The sequence below is a fragment of the Oncorhynchus mykiss genome, chromosome 8, assembly GCF_057628025.1.
Source record: "Oncorhynchus mykiss isolate SJ-2025 chromosome 8, ASM5762802v1, whole genome shotgun sequence".
NCBI classification, from domain to species: Eukaryota; Metazoa; Chordata; class Actinopteri; order Salmoniformes; family Salmonidae; genus Oncorhynchus; species Oncorhynchus mykiss.
The window spans coordinates 5,513,847-5,532,500 of record NC_143029.1 but is presented as its reverse complement, the minus strand read 5'-3'; the positions used below and the strand labels follow the sequence as shown (position 1 = coordinate 5,532,500).

Genomic DNA, 18,654 nt, shown 5'->3' with positions numbered 1-18,654 from the left:
CTGAGATGTGTTTGGAGTGGTTTGGTAATATAGTCCCCTACCTGGGATGTGTTTAGAGTGGTTTGGTTTGGTAATATAGTCCCTACCTGGGATGTGTTTGGAGTGGTTTGGCAATATAGTCCCCTACCTGGGATGTGTTTGGAGTGGTTTGGTTTGGTAATATAGTCCCCTACCTGGGATGTGTTTGGAGTGGTTTGGTTTGGTAATATAGTCCCCTACCTGGGATGTGTTTGGAGTGGTTTGGTAATATAGTCCCCTACCTGAGATGTGTTTGGAGTGGTTTGGTAATATAGTCCCCTACCTGGGATGTGTTTGGAGTGGTTTGGTTTGGTAATATAGTCCCCTACCTGGGATGTGTTTAGAGTGGTTTGGTAATATAGTCCCCTACCTGGGATGTGTTTAGAGTGGTTTGGTAATATAGTCCCCTACCTGGGATGTGTTTGGAGTGGTTTGGTAATATAGTCCCCTACCTGGGATGTGTTTGGAGTGGTTTGGTAATATAGTCCCCTACCTGGGATGTGTTTGGAGTGGTTTGGTTTGGTAATATAGTCCCCTACCTGGGATGTGTTTGGAGTGGTTTGGTTTGGTAATATAGTCCCCTACCTGGGATGTGTTTAGAGTGGTTTGGTAATATAGTCCCCTACCTGGGATGTGTTTGAAGTGGTTTGGTTTGGTAATATAGTCCCCTACCTGAGATGTGTTTAGAGTGGTTTGGTAATATAGTCCCCTACCTGGGATGTGTTTGGAGTGGTTTGGTTTGGTAATATAGTCCCCTACCTGGGATGTGTTTAGAGTGGTTTGGTAATATAGTCCCTACCTGGGATGTGTTTGGAGTGGTTTGGTAATATAGTCCCCTACTTGGGATGTGTTTGGAGTGGTTTGGTAATATAGTCCCCTACCTGGGATGTGTTTGAAGTGGTTTGGTTTGGTAATATAGTCCCCTACCTGGGATGTGTTTGGAGTGGTTTGGTAATATAGTCCCTACCTGGGATGTGTTTGGAGTGGTTTGGTTTGGTAATATAGTCCCCTAGCTGGGATGTGTTTGGTTTGGTAATATAGTCCCCTACCTGGGATGTGTTTGGAGTGGTTTGGTTTGGTAATATAGTCCCCTACCTGGGATGTGTTTGGAGTGGTTTGGTTTGGTAATATAGTCCCCTACCTGAGATGTGTTTAGAGTGGTTTGGTAATATAGTCCCCTACCTGGGATGTGTTTGGAGTGGTTTGGTAATATAGTCCCTACCTGGGATGTGTTTGGAGTGGTTTGGTAATATAGTCCCCTACCTGGGATGTGTTTGGAGTGGTTTGGTAATATAGTCCCCTACCTGGGATGTGTTTGGAGTGGTTTGGTTTGGTAATATAGTCCCCTACCTGGGATGTGTTTGGAGTGGTTTGGTTTGGTAATATAGTCCCCTACCTGGGATGTGTTTGAAGTGGTTTGGTTTGGTAATATAGTCCCCTACCTGGGATGTGTTTAGAGTGGTTTGGTAATATAGTCCCCTACCTGGGATGTGTTTGGAGTGGTTTGGTTTGGTAATATAGTCCCCTACCTGGGATGTGTTTGGAGTGGTTTGGTTTGGTAATATAGTCCCCTACCTGGGATGTGTTTGGAGTGGTTTGGTTTGGTAATATAGTCCCCTACCTGGGATGTGTTTGGAGTGGTTTGGTTTGGTAATATAGTCCCCTACCTGGGATGTGTTTGGAGTGGTTTGGTTTGGTAATATAGTCCCCTACCTGAGATGTGTTTAGAGTGGTTTGGTAATATAGTCCCCTACCTGGGATGTGTTTGGAGTGGTTTGGTAATATAGTCCCTACCTGGGATGTGTTTGGAGTGGTTTGGTAATATAGTCCCCTACCTGGGATGTGTTTGGAGTGGTTTGGTAATATAGTCCCCTACCTGGGATGTGTTTGGAGTGGTTTGGTTTGGTAATATAGTCCCCTACCTGGGATGTGTTTGGAGTGGTTTGGTTTGGTAATATAGTCCCCTACCTGGGATGTGTTTGAAGTGGTTTGGTTTGGTAATATAGTCCCCTACCTGGGATGTGTTTAGAGTGGTTTGGTAATATAGTCCCCTACCTGGGATGTGTTTGGAGTGGTTTGGTTTGGTAATATAGTCCCCTACCTGGGATGTGTTTGGAGTGGTTTGGTTTGGTAATATAGTCCCCTACCTGGGATGTGTTTGGAGTGGTTTGGTTTGGTAATATAGTCCCCTACCTGGGATGTGTTTAGAGTGGTTTGGCAATATAGTCCCCTACCTGGGATGTGTTTGGAGTGGTTTGGCAATATAGTCCCCTACCTGGGATGTGTTTGGAGTGGTTTGGTTTGGTAATATAGTCCCCTACCTGGGATGTGTTTAGAGTGGTTTGGTAATATAGTCGACCTACCTGGGATGTGTTTGGAGTGGTTTGGTTTGGTAATATAGTCCCCTACCTGGGATGTGTTTGGAGTGGTTTGGTTTGGTAATATAGTCCCCTACCTGGTATGTGTTTAGAGTGGTTTGGCAATATAGTCCCCTACCTGGTATGTGTTTGGCCCAGCCGATGATGACCACCAGTTCTCTGTCAGCCAGGTCACACAGAGTGGTCAGGGCCTTGATATATCCATCTGGCATGGTCGGGTCTGGCATGGCATAGATCTTCTCTGGTTCAACCACCAGCAGGTGAGACACGATCTTTGTCACTGAGGAAGGGAAGGAAGGAAGGATGGGAGAGAGAGAGGCAGGCAGGCAGGCAGGCAGGCAGGCAGGCAGGCAGGCAGGCAGACAGACAGACAGACAGACAGGCAGGCAGGCAGACAGACAGACAGACAGACAGACAGACAGACAGACAGACAGACAGACAGACAGACAGACAGACAGACAGGCAGGCAGGCAGGCAGGCAGGCAGACAGACAGGGGTTAACATATGTTCCCCGTGCCAATAAAGCCCATTGAATTGAGAGAGAGAGTGAGCGAGAGAGAGAGAGATAAGATGTGTGGTTAGATGGTTGGGAATAGCCAGGGATGTAGAACAGACATAGGCATAACTAGGAAGAGTAACTATTGTTGTGACTCACATGGCTTTTTGGCAGGAGGGGGGAGTGTCAGGCCTAGATAGGCCCCGTTCTCCGTGTCCCCCATTCTCCTCTTGTACTTCTGTCTTCCTCCCCTCACGCGATCCAGACGCACACCTGGAAATAAACCACAGGAAAAACATCAACGTAAATTTCACAATAAACTTGAGATTCATGCCCGGAAAATGACAAGGAATGATGATGTAATACACTGTACGAATTCATGTGATCTTCTTCTGTTCAGTTTGAGCCCTGAGACTTGCTCTGCATAGGATCCTCACTGCTGAAGATATAATCAAATTCTACCATTATACATAACATTATATAAAGTAATGTGTTCTGATAGTGTTATGTTGGGGTAGTTAGACTATATACAGTAATGTGATCTGATGTTGGGGTTATGTTGGGGTAGTTAGACTATATACAATAATGTGATCTGATAGTGTTATGTTGGGGTAGTTAGACTATATACAGTAATGTGATCTGATAGTGTTATGTTGGGGTAGTCAGACTATATACAGTAATGTGATCTGATAGTGTTATGTTGGGGTAGTCAGACTATATACAGTAATGTGATCTGATAGTGTTATGTTGGGGTAGTTAGACTATATACAGTAATGTGATCTGATAGTGTTATGTTGGGGTAGTTAGACTATATACAGTAATGTGATCTGATGTTGGGGTTATGTTGGGGTAGTTAGACTATATACAGTAATGTGATCTGATAGTGTTATGTTGGGGTAGTCAGACTATATGCAGTAATGTGATCTGATAGTGTTATGTTGGGGTAGTCAGACTATATACAGTAATGTGATCTGATAGTGTTATGTTGGGGTAGTCAGACTATATACAGTAATGTGATCTGATGTTGGGGTTATGTTGGGGTAGTTAGACTATATACAGTAATGTGATCTGATGTTGGGGTTATGTTGGGGTAGTCAGACTATATACAGTAATGTGATCTGATAGTGTTATGTTGGGGTGGTCAGACTATATACAGTAATGTGATCTGATAGTGTTATGTTGGGGTAGTTAGACTATATACAGTAATAATCCTGGACTATCGGACCACCATTTTATTGCAATCACAACAAATAATCAGCTCAGACCCCAACCAAGGAGCATCAAAAGTCGTACTCTAAATTCTCAGACAACACAAAGATTCCTTGATGCCCTTCCAGACTCCCTCTGCCTACCCAAGGACGTCAGAGGATAAAAATCAGTTAACCACCTAACTGAGGAACTCAATTGAACCTTGCGCAGTAACCTAGATGCAGTTGCACCTCTAAAAACTAAAAACATTTGTCATAAGAAACTAGCTCCCTGGTAAACAGAAAACACCCGAGCTCTGAAGCAACATTCCAAAAAATTGGAAAGGAAATGGCACCACACCAAACAGGAAGTCTTCTGACTAGCTTGGAAAGACAGTACCATGCAGTATCGAAGAGCCCTCACTGCTGCTCAATCATCCTATTTTTCCAACTTAATTGAGGAAAATAAGAACAATCCAAAATTTATTTTTGATACTGTCGCAAAGCTAACTAAAAAGCAGCATTCCCCGAGAGAGGATGGCTTTCACTTCAGCAGTAATAAATTAATGAACTTCTTTGAAGAAAATATCTTGATCATTAGAAAGCAAATTACAGACTCCAGACCAAGGCTATGCATCTGTCCTCATGCTCCTAGACATTAGTGCTGTTTTTGATACCATCGATCACCACATTCTTTTGGAGATATTGGAAAGCCAAATTGGTCTACACGGACAAGTTCTGGCGTGGTTTAGATGTTGTCTGTCGGAAAGATGTTATTTTGTTTCTGTGAATGGTCTGTCCTCTGACAAATCAACTGTAAATTTCGGTGTTCCTCAAGGTTCCGTTTTAGGACCACTATTGTTTTCACTATATATTTTACCTCTTGGGGATGTCATTCGAAAACATAATGTTAACTTTCACTGCTATGCAGATGACACACCGCTGTACATTTCAATGAAACATGGTGAAGCCTCAAAATTGCCCTCGCTAGAAGCCTGGGTTTCAGACGTAAGGAATTGGATGGCTGCAAACTTTCTACTTTTAAATTCGGACAAAACAGAGATGTTTGTTCTAGGTCCCAAGAAACAAAGAGATCTTCTGTTGAATCTGACAATTAATATTGATGGCTGTACAGTCATCTCAAATAAAACTGTGAAGGACCTCGGCATTATTCTGGACCCTGATCTCTCTTTTGACGAACATATCAAGACTGTTTCAAGGACAGCTTTTTTCCATCTATGTAACATTGCAAAAATCTGAAACTTTCTGTCCAAAAATGATGCAGAAAAATTAATCCATGCTTTTGTTACTTCTAGGTTAGACTACTGCAATGCTCTACTTTCCGGCTACCCGGATAAAGCACTAAATAAACTTCAGTTAGTGCAAAATACAGCTACTAGAATCCTGACTAGAACCAAAAATGGTGATTATATTACTCCAGTGCTAGCCTCCCTACACTGGCCTCCGGTTAAGGCAAGGGCTGATTTCAAGGTTTTACTGCTAACCTACAAAGCATTACATGGGCTTGCTCCTATCTATCTTTCCGATTTGGTCCTGCCGTACATACCTACACGTACGCTACGGTCACAAGACGCAGGCCTCCTAATTGTCCCTAGAATTTCTAAGCAAACAGCTGGAGGCCGGGCTTTCTCCTACAGAGCTCCATTTTTATGGAATGGTCTGCTTACCCATGTGAGAGACGCAGACTCGGTCTCAACCTTTAAGTCTTTACTGAAGATCTCTTCAGTGGGTCATATAATTGAGTGTAGTCTGGCCCAGGAGTGTGACTATTACAGGGACTGGCTTACTGGTGCTCTTTCATGCCGTCCCTAGGAAGGGTGCGTCACTTGAGTTGGTTGAGTCACTGATGTGATCTTCCTGCCTGGGTTGGCGCCCTCCCCCCTTTGGTTCTGCCGTGGCGGAGATCTTCGTGGGCTATACTCAGCCTTGTCTCAGGACGGTAAGTTGGTGGTTAAATATATCCCTCTAGTGGTGTGGGGGCTGTGCTTTGGCAAAGTGGGTGGGGTTATATCCTTCCTGTTTGGCCCTGTCCGGGGGTATCATCGGATGGGGGCATAGTGTCTCCTGCCCCTCCTGTCTCAGCCTCCAGTATATATGCTGCAGTAGTTTCTGTGTCAGGGGCTAGGGTCAATTTGTTATATCTGCAGTACTTCTGTCTTATCCGGTGTCCTGCGTGAATTTAAGTATGCTCTCTCTAATTCTCTCTTTCTCTCTCTCTCTCTCTCTCTCTCTCTCTCTCTCTCTCTCTCTCTGAGAACCTGAGCCCTAGGAACATGCCTCAGGACTACCTGTCCTGATCACTCCTTGCTGTCCCCAGTCCACCTGGTCGTGCTGCTGCTCCAGTTTCAACTGTTCTGCCTGCGGCTATGGAACCCTGACCTGTTCACTGGACGTGCTACCTGTCCCAGACCTGCTGTTTTCAACTCTCTAGAGACAACAGGAGCGGTAGAGATACTCTTAATGATCGGCTATGAAAAGCCAACTGACATTTACTCCTGAGGTGCTGACTTGCTACACCCTCGACAACTACTGTGATTATTATTATTTGTCCATGCTGGTCATCTATAAACATTTGAACATCTTGACCATGTTCTGTTATAATCTCCACCCGGCACAGCCAGAAGAGGACTGGCCACCCCTCATAGCCTGGTTCCTCTCTAGGTTTCTTCCTAGGTTTTGGCCTTTCTAGGGAGTTTTTCCTAGCCACCGTGCTTCTACACCTGCATTGCTTGCTGTTTGGGGGATTTAGGCTGGGTTTCTGTACAGCACTTTGAGATATCAGCTGATGTAAGAAGGGCTATATAAATACATTTTATTTGATTTTGATTTGATTAACTGGGATATTAATAATAAATACACTGAGCAAAAACAATATACAATTTAAAATATGAGGAATTCAGTAAAGTTAAATAAATGCATTAGGCCCTAATCTATGGATTTCACATGAGCAGGAATACAGATCTGTTGGTCACAGATAGCTTTAAAAAACGGTAGGAGAGTGTGGATCAGAAAACCAGTCAGTATCTGGTGTGACCACCATTTGCCTCATGCAGCGTGACACATCTCTTTCGCGTAGAGTTGATCAGACTGTTGATTGCGGCCATGTTGTCCCACTCCTTTTTGTGAAGTTGCTGGATATTGACGGGAACTGGAACATCGTACACGTCAATTTAGACCTTTCAAACTTGCTCAATGGGTGACATGTCTGGTGAACAGGCAGGCCATGGAAGAACTGGGACATTTTAGCTCCCAGGAATTGTGATCCTTGCTTCGATGGCCATGATGCCAGTGGCCATCGAAGGTGAACATTTGGCTACTGAAGTTGGTTACGACGCCAAACTCCAGTGAGGTCAAGACCCTGGTGAGGAGACAGTTCTTGGCAGTTTGTGTATTAAATTCTCTTGCAACAGCTCTGGTGGTCTAACCACCAGGTTCCCTGCTGTTAAATGTAACACGGGTCAGCTCTAACCACCAGGCTCCCTGCTGTTAAATGTAACACGGGTCAGGTCTAACCACCAGGCTCCCTGCTGTTAAATGTAACACGGGTCAGGTCTAACCACCAGGCTACCTGCTGTTAAATGTAACACGGGTCAGGTCTAACCACCAGGCTACCTGCTGTTAAATGTAACACGGGTCAGGTCTAACCACCAGGCTCCCTGCTGTTAAATGTAACACGGGTCAGGTCTAACCACCAGGCTACCTGCTGTTAAATGTAACACGGGTCAGCTCTAACCACCAGGCTCCCTGCTGTTAAATGTAACACGGGTCAGGTCTAACCACCAGGCTCCCTGCTGTTAAATGTAACACGGGTCAGGTCTAATCACCAGGCTCCCTGCTGTTAAATGTAACACGGGTCAGCTCTAACCACCAGGCTCCCTGCTGTTAAATGTAACACGGGTCAGGTTAAATGTAACACGGGTCAGGTTAAATGTAACACGGGTCAGGTCTAACCACCAGGCTCCCTGCTGTTAAATGTAACACGGGTCAGGTCTAACCACCAGGCTCCCTGCTGTTAAATGTAACATGGGTCAGGTCTAACCACCAGGCTCCCTGCTGTTAAATGTAACACGGGTCAGGTCTAACCACCAGGCTCTCTGCTGTTAAATGTAACACGGGTCAGGTCTAACCACCAGGCTCCCTGCTGTTAAATGTAACACGGGTCAGCTCTAACAGCTGGGCCTACAGTATATTCACAGTAGCCTGCATGATCCTTGGTTGGCTGGGTGCCAGTGGAACGTAGCAACAAGATAGCTTCAAGTTTCGACTTGATCTAGCTAATGGTTAGCCCAATGGGGTAAATGTCTATTATTATTTATTTATAGCCATTATGTGACATCAGTTGGGCTACAGGTGATAATGCTACAGGGATAATGCTATGGGTGATAATGCCACAGGTGATAACGCTACATGGATAATGTTATGGGTTATAATACCACAAGCGATAACGCTACAGGTGATAATGCCACAGGTGATAATGCTACATGGATAATGTTATGGGTTATAATACCACAAGCGATAACGCTACAGGTGATAATGACACAGATGATAATGATACAGCAGATAACGCTGCATGTGATAATTACACAGGTGATTATGTCGCAGATGAGAATGCCACGTATGATAATGCCACGTGCGATAATGCTACAGGTGATAATGCTGCGGGTGATAATGCTTATTGTTAAACAGCACACCAGCCTGATAATGTAGCCCAATATGTTATTAGGCTCATTTCTGGAGGGAAATTATATTTTAGATCATCATCATCATTTTATTTGAACACTTTTAAAACGTCTCCCCCCTGTATGCACAGGCAGGCTGATTCAACAGCCTTTAAATGGCCGAAGTCAAATTGATTTGTGAGATTTCAGTGACTTGTATATAAAATCTTAGATTTTCAAAAGATACCGATTAGGCTTCTGTCTTTCAATTTCCTGAGAACACCACCAAATATCCACTAACCTAATTACCCACGATGCCTCTGGGGGGCCCGGTTGTTTCTTCCCAGCAAACATAGTGAGATCATTCTGTGTTGGTTCAGGTCGGATCTAAATCAAGATACTTCTCTCTCTCTCTCTTTCTCTCTCTCTCTCGTCCCCCCCCCCCCCTCTCTCTCTCTCTCTCTCTCTCTCTCTCTCTCTCTCTCTCTCTCTCTCTCTCTCTCTCTCTCTCTCTCTCTCTCTCTATCTCTCCCCTCTCTCTCTCTCTGTCTCTCTCTCTCTCTCCTCTCTCTCTCTCTCTCCTCTCTCTCTCTCTCTCTCTCTCGCCACCCCCCTCTCTCTCTCTCTCTCTCCTCTCTCTCTCTCTCTCTCTCCCCTCTCTCTCTCTATCTCTCTCTATCTCTCTCTCTCCTCTCTCTCTCTCTCCCTCCGCCACACCAGCTTAGCTTTCCATTTGATACAACTCAATCAATCAATAAGGATTTCCTTGTTGTTCTTCTTGTTCCTTGAAGAAGGGATGTGTTGTTAGTTAATAGGGCTGGTAATGTCTGAGGGCTTTAAACAAACCGTTCAGAGCTGTTGTTAGTTAATAGGGCTGGTAATGTCTGAGGGTTTTAAACAAACCGTTCAGAGCTGTTGTTAGTTAATAGGGCTGGTAATGTCTGAGGGCTTTAAACAAACCTTTCAGAGCTGTTGTTAGTTAATAGGGCTGGTAATGTCTGAGGGCTTTAAACAAACCGTTCAGAGCTGTTGTTAGTTAATAGGGCTGGTAATGTCTGAGGGCTTTAAACAAACCGTTCAGAGCTGTTGTTAGTTAATAGGGCTGGTAATGTCTGAGGGTTTTAAACAAACCGTTCAGAGCTGTTGTTAGTTAATAGGGCTGGTAATGTCTGAGTGTTCTGCTCCCGTTAAATGTAGATTTAATTTTGAAAAGGTAATGTCAGGATACTATCTGGAGAATTGCACACTTTTACTATGTTAAATGACCACGTCATTATTGACCAATATACCACTGTGTAGAAGTGGGTGGAGCCACTAGGCACCAGACGATGTCATGGAAACAGGAAGCAGATGAGTGTGACTAGAAAAGTCCTGAGCTATGTTGCAACACTGATATGTCCCTGATCATCACGCACGCACGCACGCACGCACGCACACACACACACACACACACACACACACATCCACAAAAACACACACATTCCCTAAACATTCACACCAGTTCGGCGCCGGGGTGGGATTCCAGGATCGGCGGAAGCCTGTTTGAACTAGAGCATCCAACGGAGCCATAATTAGTTTATAATTAATAGACGCTGACAGGACTTAAGAGCTTGGCGACCAGTTTCAGTTTACAGGACGGAAAGCGAGAGAGCGAGGAGAGAGGAGGTGTGTGTGTGTGTGTGTGTGTGTGTGTGTGTGTGTGTGTGTGTGTGTGTGTGTGTGTGTGTGTGTGTGTGTGTGTGTGTGTGTGTGTGTGTGCAGAAGACAGAGTGGAAAGAGGGGAGAGAGAGGAGAGAGATAGATTGAGGGGTCCCTTTTGGCTAAGAGTAGCTCTCCCATCATCCCGTTTCTCCTCCTCTTTCTCTTATCCAGTTGGGAGAAAGTCGGCGGCAGCAGAATGGGGCTCTTCCTGTTCGCTGACATGAGGTCTGATGGGGTAGATATCTCCTTCACATACAGTCATGTGTCCTACAGCACTACACGGAAAGCTGGATGGGGCCCTGACAGAAGGGAGAGTGTGTGTGTGTGACACTCCCTACACGTGTGTGTGTGTGTGTTACACTCCTCCCTACACGTGTGTGTGTGTGTGTTACACTCCTCCCTACACATTCCTCCTCCTCAGGCCTGTAGACTCACACAATGGAGTCAAGTTTAAATCTGTGCCATGAATCCAGAATTGGGAGCACAGTGGACGGGTCATCTTTAAAGCATTTAGCAACGTCCAAGGAAGTGTAGGGATAGGAGAATATAGGGATAGGGGGTAGGGGGTAGGGGGGTAGGGGATAAGGGGATAGAAGGATAGGGGGATAGGAGAATATAGGGGGATAGGAGAATAGGGATAGGGGGTAGGGGATAAGGGGATAGAAGGATAGGGGGTAGGGTCTAGGGGGATAGGAGAATAGGGATAGGGATAGGGGGTAGGGGGGTAGGGGATAAGGGGATAGGAGGATATAGGGATAGGGGGTAGGGGGGTAGGGTATAGGGGGATAGGAGAATAGGGATAGGGGGTAGGGGGGTAGGGGATAAGGGGATAGAAGGATAGGGGGGTAGGGATAAGGGGATAGGAGGATAGGGGGGTAGGGATAAGGGGATATGAGGATAGAGGGGTAGGGGATAAGGGGATAGGAGGATAGGGGGGTAGGGGATAGGAGGATAGGGGGTAGGGGATAAGGGGATAGGAGGATAGGGGGTAGGGGATAAGGGGATAGGAGGATAGCGGGTAGGGGATAAGGGGATAGGAGGATAGGGGGGTAGGGGATAAGGGGATAGGAGGATAGGGGGGTAGGGGATTAGGGGATAGGAGGGTAGGGGGGTAGGGTATAGGGGGATAGGAGGATAGGGGGGTAGGGGATAAGGGGATAGGAGGATAGGGGGGTAGGGGATTAGGGGATAGGAGGGTAGGGGGTAGGGGGATAGGAGGATAGGGGGGTAGGGTATAGGGGGATAGGAGAATAGGGATAGGGGGTAGGGGGGTAGGGGATAAGGGGATAGAAGGATAGGGGGGTAGGGATAAGGGGATAGGAGGATAGGGGGGTAGGGATAAGGGGATATGAGGATAGAGGGGTAGGGGATAAGGGGATAGGAGGATAGGGGGGTAGGGGATAGGAGGATAGGGGGTAGGGGATAAGGGGATAGGAGGATAGGGGGTAGGGGATAAGGGGATATGGGGATAGGGGGGTAGGGGATAAGGGGATAGGAGGATAGGGGGGTAGGGGATAGGAGGATAGGGGGGTAGGGGATTAAGGGATAGGAGGGTAGGGGGGTAGGGTATAGGGGGATAGGAGGATAGGGGGGTAGGGGATAAGGGGATAGGAGGATAGGGGGGTAGGGGATAAGGGGATAGGAGGATAGGGGGGTAGGGGATAAGAGGATAGGGGGTAGGGAATAAGGGGATAGGAGGATAGGGGGGTAGGTGGATAGGGGGATGGAGGTAGGGGGATAGGAAGATAGGAAGATTGTAGGATAGTGATGGGGGGTAGGGGGGTAGGAGGTTGGTGTATCTATGTGTTTGTTGGTGTGTGTGTGTTTGTTGGTGTGTGTGTGTTTGTTGGTGTGTGTGTTTGTCTGTTTGTTGGTGTGTGTGTGTATGTGTTTGTTGGTGTGTGTATGTGTTTATTGGTGTGTGTATGTGTTTTGTTGGTGTGTGTGTACGTGTTTTGTTGGTGTGTGTGTGTTTGTTTGTTGGTGAGTGCGCATGCGTGTGTGTGCATATAAGATTTAAGGCCAATCTTAAGGTCATCATTTGACCCCTGACCCCTGACCCCTGACTTCTCTTTCAGTCCAAGACAACATAGACCTTGTTACCTTGAAGTGCATTCTTTACCTAGCCCCTGTGTTTGTCGTAGCACCTTCAGGATATGTGTGTTTGTGTGCGTTTGTGTGTGTGTCTGTGTAACAGTATAGCTTCCGTCCCTCTCCTCACCCCCTACCTGGGCTCGAACCCGGGACCCTTTGCACACATCAACAACTGACACCCACGAAGCATCGTTACGCATCGCGCGACAAAAGCCACTTCCCTTGCAGAGCAAAAGGGGGAACAACTACTTCAAGATCTCAGAGCGAGTCACGTCACCCGATTGAAACGCTATTGGCGCGCACCACCGTTAACTAGCTAGCCATTTCACATCGGTTACATCTGCATGTGTGCGCAAGAGTGTGTGTGTGTGTGTGTGTGTGTGTGTGTGCTCAAGAGTGTGGAAGACAGGGCCCTATTTTGAGACTCTCACCTGTCAGGCTGTGTGGGGTGTTTGTTTCTAGGGAACGTGTCAGAATAGGTGGGATGGCTGGCAGTGCCAGGGGTGGCTTAAGAGGAACATATTTTAGCTGGGAGAAATCAGAGCGACGCGGACGTTCCCCCTGGCCTGTATCACATGACAATGAATGGCCCACGGACGCTCCCCCTGGTCTGTATCACATGATAATGAATGGCCCACGGACGTTCAACCCTGGCCTATATCACATGATAATGAATGGCCCACGGACGTTCCCCCTGGCCTGTATCACATGATAATGAATGGCCCACGGACGTTCCCCCTGGCCTGTATCACATGATAATGAATGGCCCACGGACGTTCCCCATGGCCTGTATCACATGATAATGAATGGCCCACGGACGTTCCCCCTGGCCTGTATCACATGACAATGAATGGCCCACGGACGCTCCCCCTGGTCTGTATCACATGATAATGAATGGCCCACGGACGTTCCACCTGGCCTGGATCACATGATAATGAATGGCCCACGGACGTTCCCCCTGGCCTGTATCACATGATAATGAATGGCCCACGGACTTTCCCCCTGGCCTTTATCACATGATAATGAATGGCCCACGGACGTTCCCCCTGGCTTCTATCACATGATAATGAATGGCCCACGAACGTTCCCCTTGGCTTCTATCACATGATAATGAATGGCCCACGGACGTTCCCCCTGGCCTGTATCACATGATAATGAATGGCCCACGGATGTTCCCCCTGGCCTGTATAACATGATAATGAATGGCCCACGGACGTTCAACCTGGCCTGTATCACATGACAATGAAGGGCCCACGGACGTTCCCCCTGGCCTGTATCACATGATAACGAATGGCCCACGGACGTTCCTCCTGGCCTGTATAACATGATAATGAATGGCCCACGGACGTTCAACCTGGCCTGTATCACATGACAATGAATGGCCCACGGACGTTCCCCCTGGCCTGTATCACATGATATCGAATGGCCCACGGACGTTCCCCCTGGCCTGTATCACATGATAATGAATGGCCCACGGACGTTCCCCCTGACCATCAGAGAGCGGGGTCAAGGCCAAGGTCCGCCATGAGACACTGCAACCATGGAGCAATTAGGGTTAAGTACTTTGCTCAAGGCCACATCGACAGACTCTTCACCTTGTCAGCACAGGGATTCAGACTAGCAACCATTCAGTTACTGGCCCACTAACCGCTAGGCTACTTGCAGTGAGTGAGTGTGTTCGTGTGAGTGAGTGTGTTTGTGTGTGAGTGTGTGTGTGTGTATTTATTACTTGGCTGGGGTTGATAATGATCTGTATGGCAGGAGATGACGGACAGGGTTGATGGATATCAGGGTCCTTGGTGTTTTGGCCTGGCACGTGTTATTGTGTGATCTGTGGTGTTCACTGTGTGTGTGTGTGTGTGTGTGTGTGTGTGTGTGTGTGTGTGTGTGTGTGTGTGTGTGTGTGTGTGTGTGTGTGTGTGTGTGTGTGTGTGTGTGTGTGTGTGTGTGCGTGTGTATGTGTGTGTGTGTGTGCAACTCAATATTAGGAAGGTGTTTCACATTGCATTGTACACTCAGTGTAGTATGGTGTGTGTTTGCCAAATATAAAGGGTATAGGCTTCACAGTGTAAATAAAATTACCAGATCAATGTGGAGCTATATACAGGAAGTACCAGATCAATGTGGAGCTATATACAGGAAGTACCAGATCAATGTGGAGCTATATACAGGAAGTACCAGATCAATGTGGAGCTATATACAGGAAGTACCAGATCAATGTGGAGCTATATACAGGAAGTACCAGATCAATGTGGAGCTATATACAGGAAGTACCAGATCAATGTGGAGCTATATACAGGGAGTACCAGATCAATGTGGAGCTATATACAGGGAGTATTAGATCGATGTGGAGCTATATACAGGGAGTAGCAGATCAATGTGGAGCTATATACAGGGAGTACCAGATAAATGTGGAGCTATATACAGGAAGTACCAGATCAATGTGGAGCTATATACAGGAAGTACCAGATCAATGATGCGGAGCTATATATAGAAAGTACCAGATCAATGTGGAGCTATGTACAGGAAGTACCAGATCAATGTGAAGCCTTATATACTGAGAAACAGATCAATTTGAAGCTATATACAGGGAGTACCATATCAGTGTGGGGCTATATACACTGAGAACCAGATCACTGTGCAGCTATATACAGGAAGTACCAGATCAATGTGGAGCTATATACAGGAAGTACCAGATCAATGATGCGGAGCTATATATAGGAAGTACCAGATCAATGTGGAGCTATATACAGGGAGTACCAGTACCAGATCAATGTGGAGCTATATACAGGGAGTACCATATCAGTGTGGGGCTATATACACTGAGAACCAGATCACTGTGCAGCTATATACAGGAAGTACCAGATCAATGTGGAGCTATATACAGGGAGTACCAGATCAATGTGGAGCTATATACAGGAAGTACCAGATCAATGTGGAGCTATATTCAGGGAGTACCAGATCAATGTGGAGCTATATACAGGGAGTACCAGATCAATGTGGAGCTATATACAGGAAGTACCAGATCAATGTGGAGCTATATACAGGGAGTACCAGATCAATGTGGAGCTATATACAGGGAGTACCAGTACCAGATTAATGTGGAGCTATATACAGGGAGCACCAAATCAATGTGGAGCTATGTACAGGGAGTACCTGATCAATGTGGAGCTATATACAGGGAGTACCAGATCAATGTGGAGCTATATACAGGGAGTACCAGATCAATGTGGAGCTATATACAGGAAGTACCAGATCAACGTGGAGCTATATACAGGGAGTACCAGATCAATGTGGAGCTATATACAGGAAGTACCAGATCAATGTGGAGCTATATACAGGAAGTACCAGATCAACGTGGAGCTATATACAGGAAGTACCAGATCAATGTGGAGCTATATACAGGAAGTACCAGATCAATGTGGAGCTATATACAGGAAGTACCAGATCAATGTGGAGCTATATACAGGAAGTACCAGATCAACGTGGAGCTATATACAGGAAGTACCAGATCAATGTGGAGCTATATACAGGGAGTACCAGATCAATGTGGAGCTATATACAGGGAGTACCAGATCAGTGAGGAGCTATATACAGGAAGTACCAGATCAATGTGGAGCTATATACAGGGAGTACCAGTACCAGATCAATGTGGAGCTATATACAGGAAGTACCAGATCAATGTGGAGCTATATACAGGAAGTACCAGATCAATGTGGAGCTATATACAGGGAGTACCAGATCAATGTGGAGCTATGTACAGGAAGTACCAGTACCAGATCAATGTTTAGCTATATACAGGGAGTACCAGATCAGTGAGGAGCTATATACAGGAAGTACCAGATCAATGTGGAGCTATATACAGGGAGTACCAGTACCAGATCAATGTGGAGCTATATACAGGAAGTACCAGATCAATGTGGAGCTATATACAGGAAGTACCAGATCAATGTGGAGCTATATACAGGGAGTACCAGATCAATGTGGAGCTATGTACAGGAAGTACCAGTACCAGATCAATGTTTAGCTATATACAGGGAGTACCAGATCAGTGAGGAGCTATATACAGGAAGTACCAGATCAATATGGAGCTATATACAGGGAGTACCAGTACCAGATCAATGTGGAGCTATATACAGGAAGTACCAGTACCAGATCAAATCACAAGTGTGAACAAATTGAATAATGAGCACACAGCAAGGACAGAATATACAATGGCAAGAAAATTATGTTGAACACACAAGTATGTGTTCCCAATTGGGAAAAACCTGGATTTCTGCTTAAATATGTCATCACATTTGATCAGAACTTCATCTAGGTCACAACAATAGACAAACACTCTGCTTAGACTATTATCACACAAACAATTACACGTTTTCATGTCTTTATTGAACACACCGTGTAAACATTTACAGTGCAGGGTGGGAAAAGTATGTGAACCCTTGAATTTAATAACTGGTTGACCCTCCTTTGGCAGCAATAACCTCAACCAAACGTTTTCTGTAGTCGGGCTTCAGACCTGCACAACGGTCAGGAGGACTTTTGGACCATTCCTCTTTACAAAACTGTTTCAGTTCAGCAATATTCTTGGGAGGTCTGATGTGAACTGCTCTCTTGAGGTCCTGCCACAGCATCTCAATCAGGTTGAGGTCAGGACTGACTGGGCCACTCCAGGAGGTGTATTTTCTTCTGTTGAAGACATTCTGTAGTTGATTTACTTCTGTCTTTTGGGTCGTTGTCCTGTTGCATCACCCAATTTTCTGTTTAGCTTCGATTGGCGGACAAATAGCCTAACATTCTCTTCCAAAATGTCTTGTTAAATTTGGGAATTCATTTTTCTGTTGAAAATAGCACGCTTTCCAGGCCCTGAGGCAGCAAACCATGATGCTCCCTCCACCATACTTTACAGTTGGAATAAGGTTTTGATCTTTGGTGCTCTCTGCCTTTTTTTCTCCACACATAGTGTTGTGTGTTCCTTCCAAACAACTCAACTGTAGTTTCATCTGTCCACAGAATGTTTTGCCAGTAGCACTGTGGAACATCCAGGTGCACTTTTGCAAACTTCAGACGTGCAGCAATGTTATTTTTATATGGCAGTGTCTTCTTCTGTGGTGTCCTCCCATGAACACCATTCTTGTTTAGTGTTTTACGTATCGTAGATTCGTCAACAGAGATGTTAGCATGTTCCAGAGATTTCTGTAAGTCTTTATCTGACACTCTAGGATTCTTCTTAAACCTCATTGAGCATTCTGCACTGTGCTCTTGCAGTCATCTTTGCAGGACGGCCACTCCTAAGTAGAGTAGCAATAGTGCTGAACTTTCTCCATTTATAGACGATTTGCCTTACCGTGGACTCATGAACATCAAGGCTTTTAGAGATACTTTGTAACTTTTTCCAGCTTTATGCAAGTCAACAATTCTTAATCTTAGGTCTTCTGAGATCTCCTTTGTTTGAGGTATGGTTCACATCAGGCAATGCTTCATGTGAATAGCAAACTCACATTTTGTGAGTGTTTTTTATAGGGCAAGGCAGCTCTAACCAACATCTCCAATCTCATCTCATTGATTGGACTCCGGATTAGCTGAGTCCTGACTCCAATTATCTTTTGGAGAAGTCATTAGCCTAGGGGGTTCACATACTTTTTCCAACTTACACTGTGAATGTTTAAATGATGCATCAATATAGACAAGAAAAATACAATAATTTGTGTGTTATTAGTTGTTTTAGAGATTTTATTATTTTTTATTTTATTTTATTTCCTCTCAAGGATCCGCCTCTTTTTTTCAAATTTTGCCTGAAATGACCTACCCAAATCAAACTGCCTGTAGCTCAGGACCTGAAGCAAGGATATGTATATTCTTGGTACCATTTGAAAGGAAACACTTTGACGTTTGTGGAAATGTGAAAGGAATGTAGGAGAATATAACACAATAGATCTGGTAAAAGATAATACAAAGATTTTTAAAAATTTGTATTCATTTTTTTGTACCATCTTCATTGAAATGCAAGAGAAAGGCCATAATGTATTATTCCAGCCAAGCTGAAATTTAGATTTTGGCCACAAGATGGCAGCAGTGCATGTGCAAAGTTTCAGACTGAT

The 18,654-nt window shown here is 45.4% G+C and overlaps 1 protein-coding gene across 1 annotated transcript in view; it reads right to left on the bottom strand.

Annotated features, from left to right (window-relative positions):
- The window catches only part of LOC110538345 (steroid hormone receptor ERR2-like), a 103,556-nt gene that overhangs the window by 14,614 nt on the left and 70,288 nt on the right, over positions 1 to 18,654 (bottom strand). Inside the window, exons 4-5 of the mRNA XM_036984605.2 lie at positions 3,052 to 3,165; positions 2,515 to 2,676 (exon numbers count right to left, since the gene is read on the bottom strand). Coding sequence (XP_036840500.1) covers positions 2,515 to 2,676; positions 3,052 to 3,165 — 276 coding nt within the window. The remainder of the gene's footprint in view (positions 1 to 2,514; positions 2,677 to 3,051; positions 3,166 to 18,654) is intronic.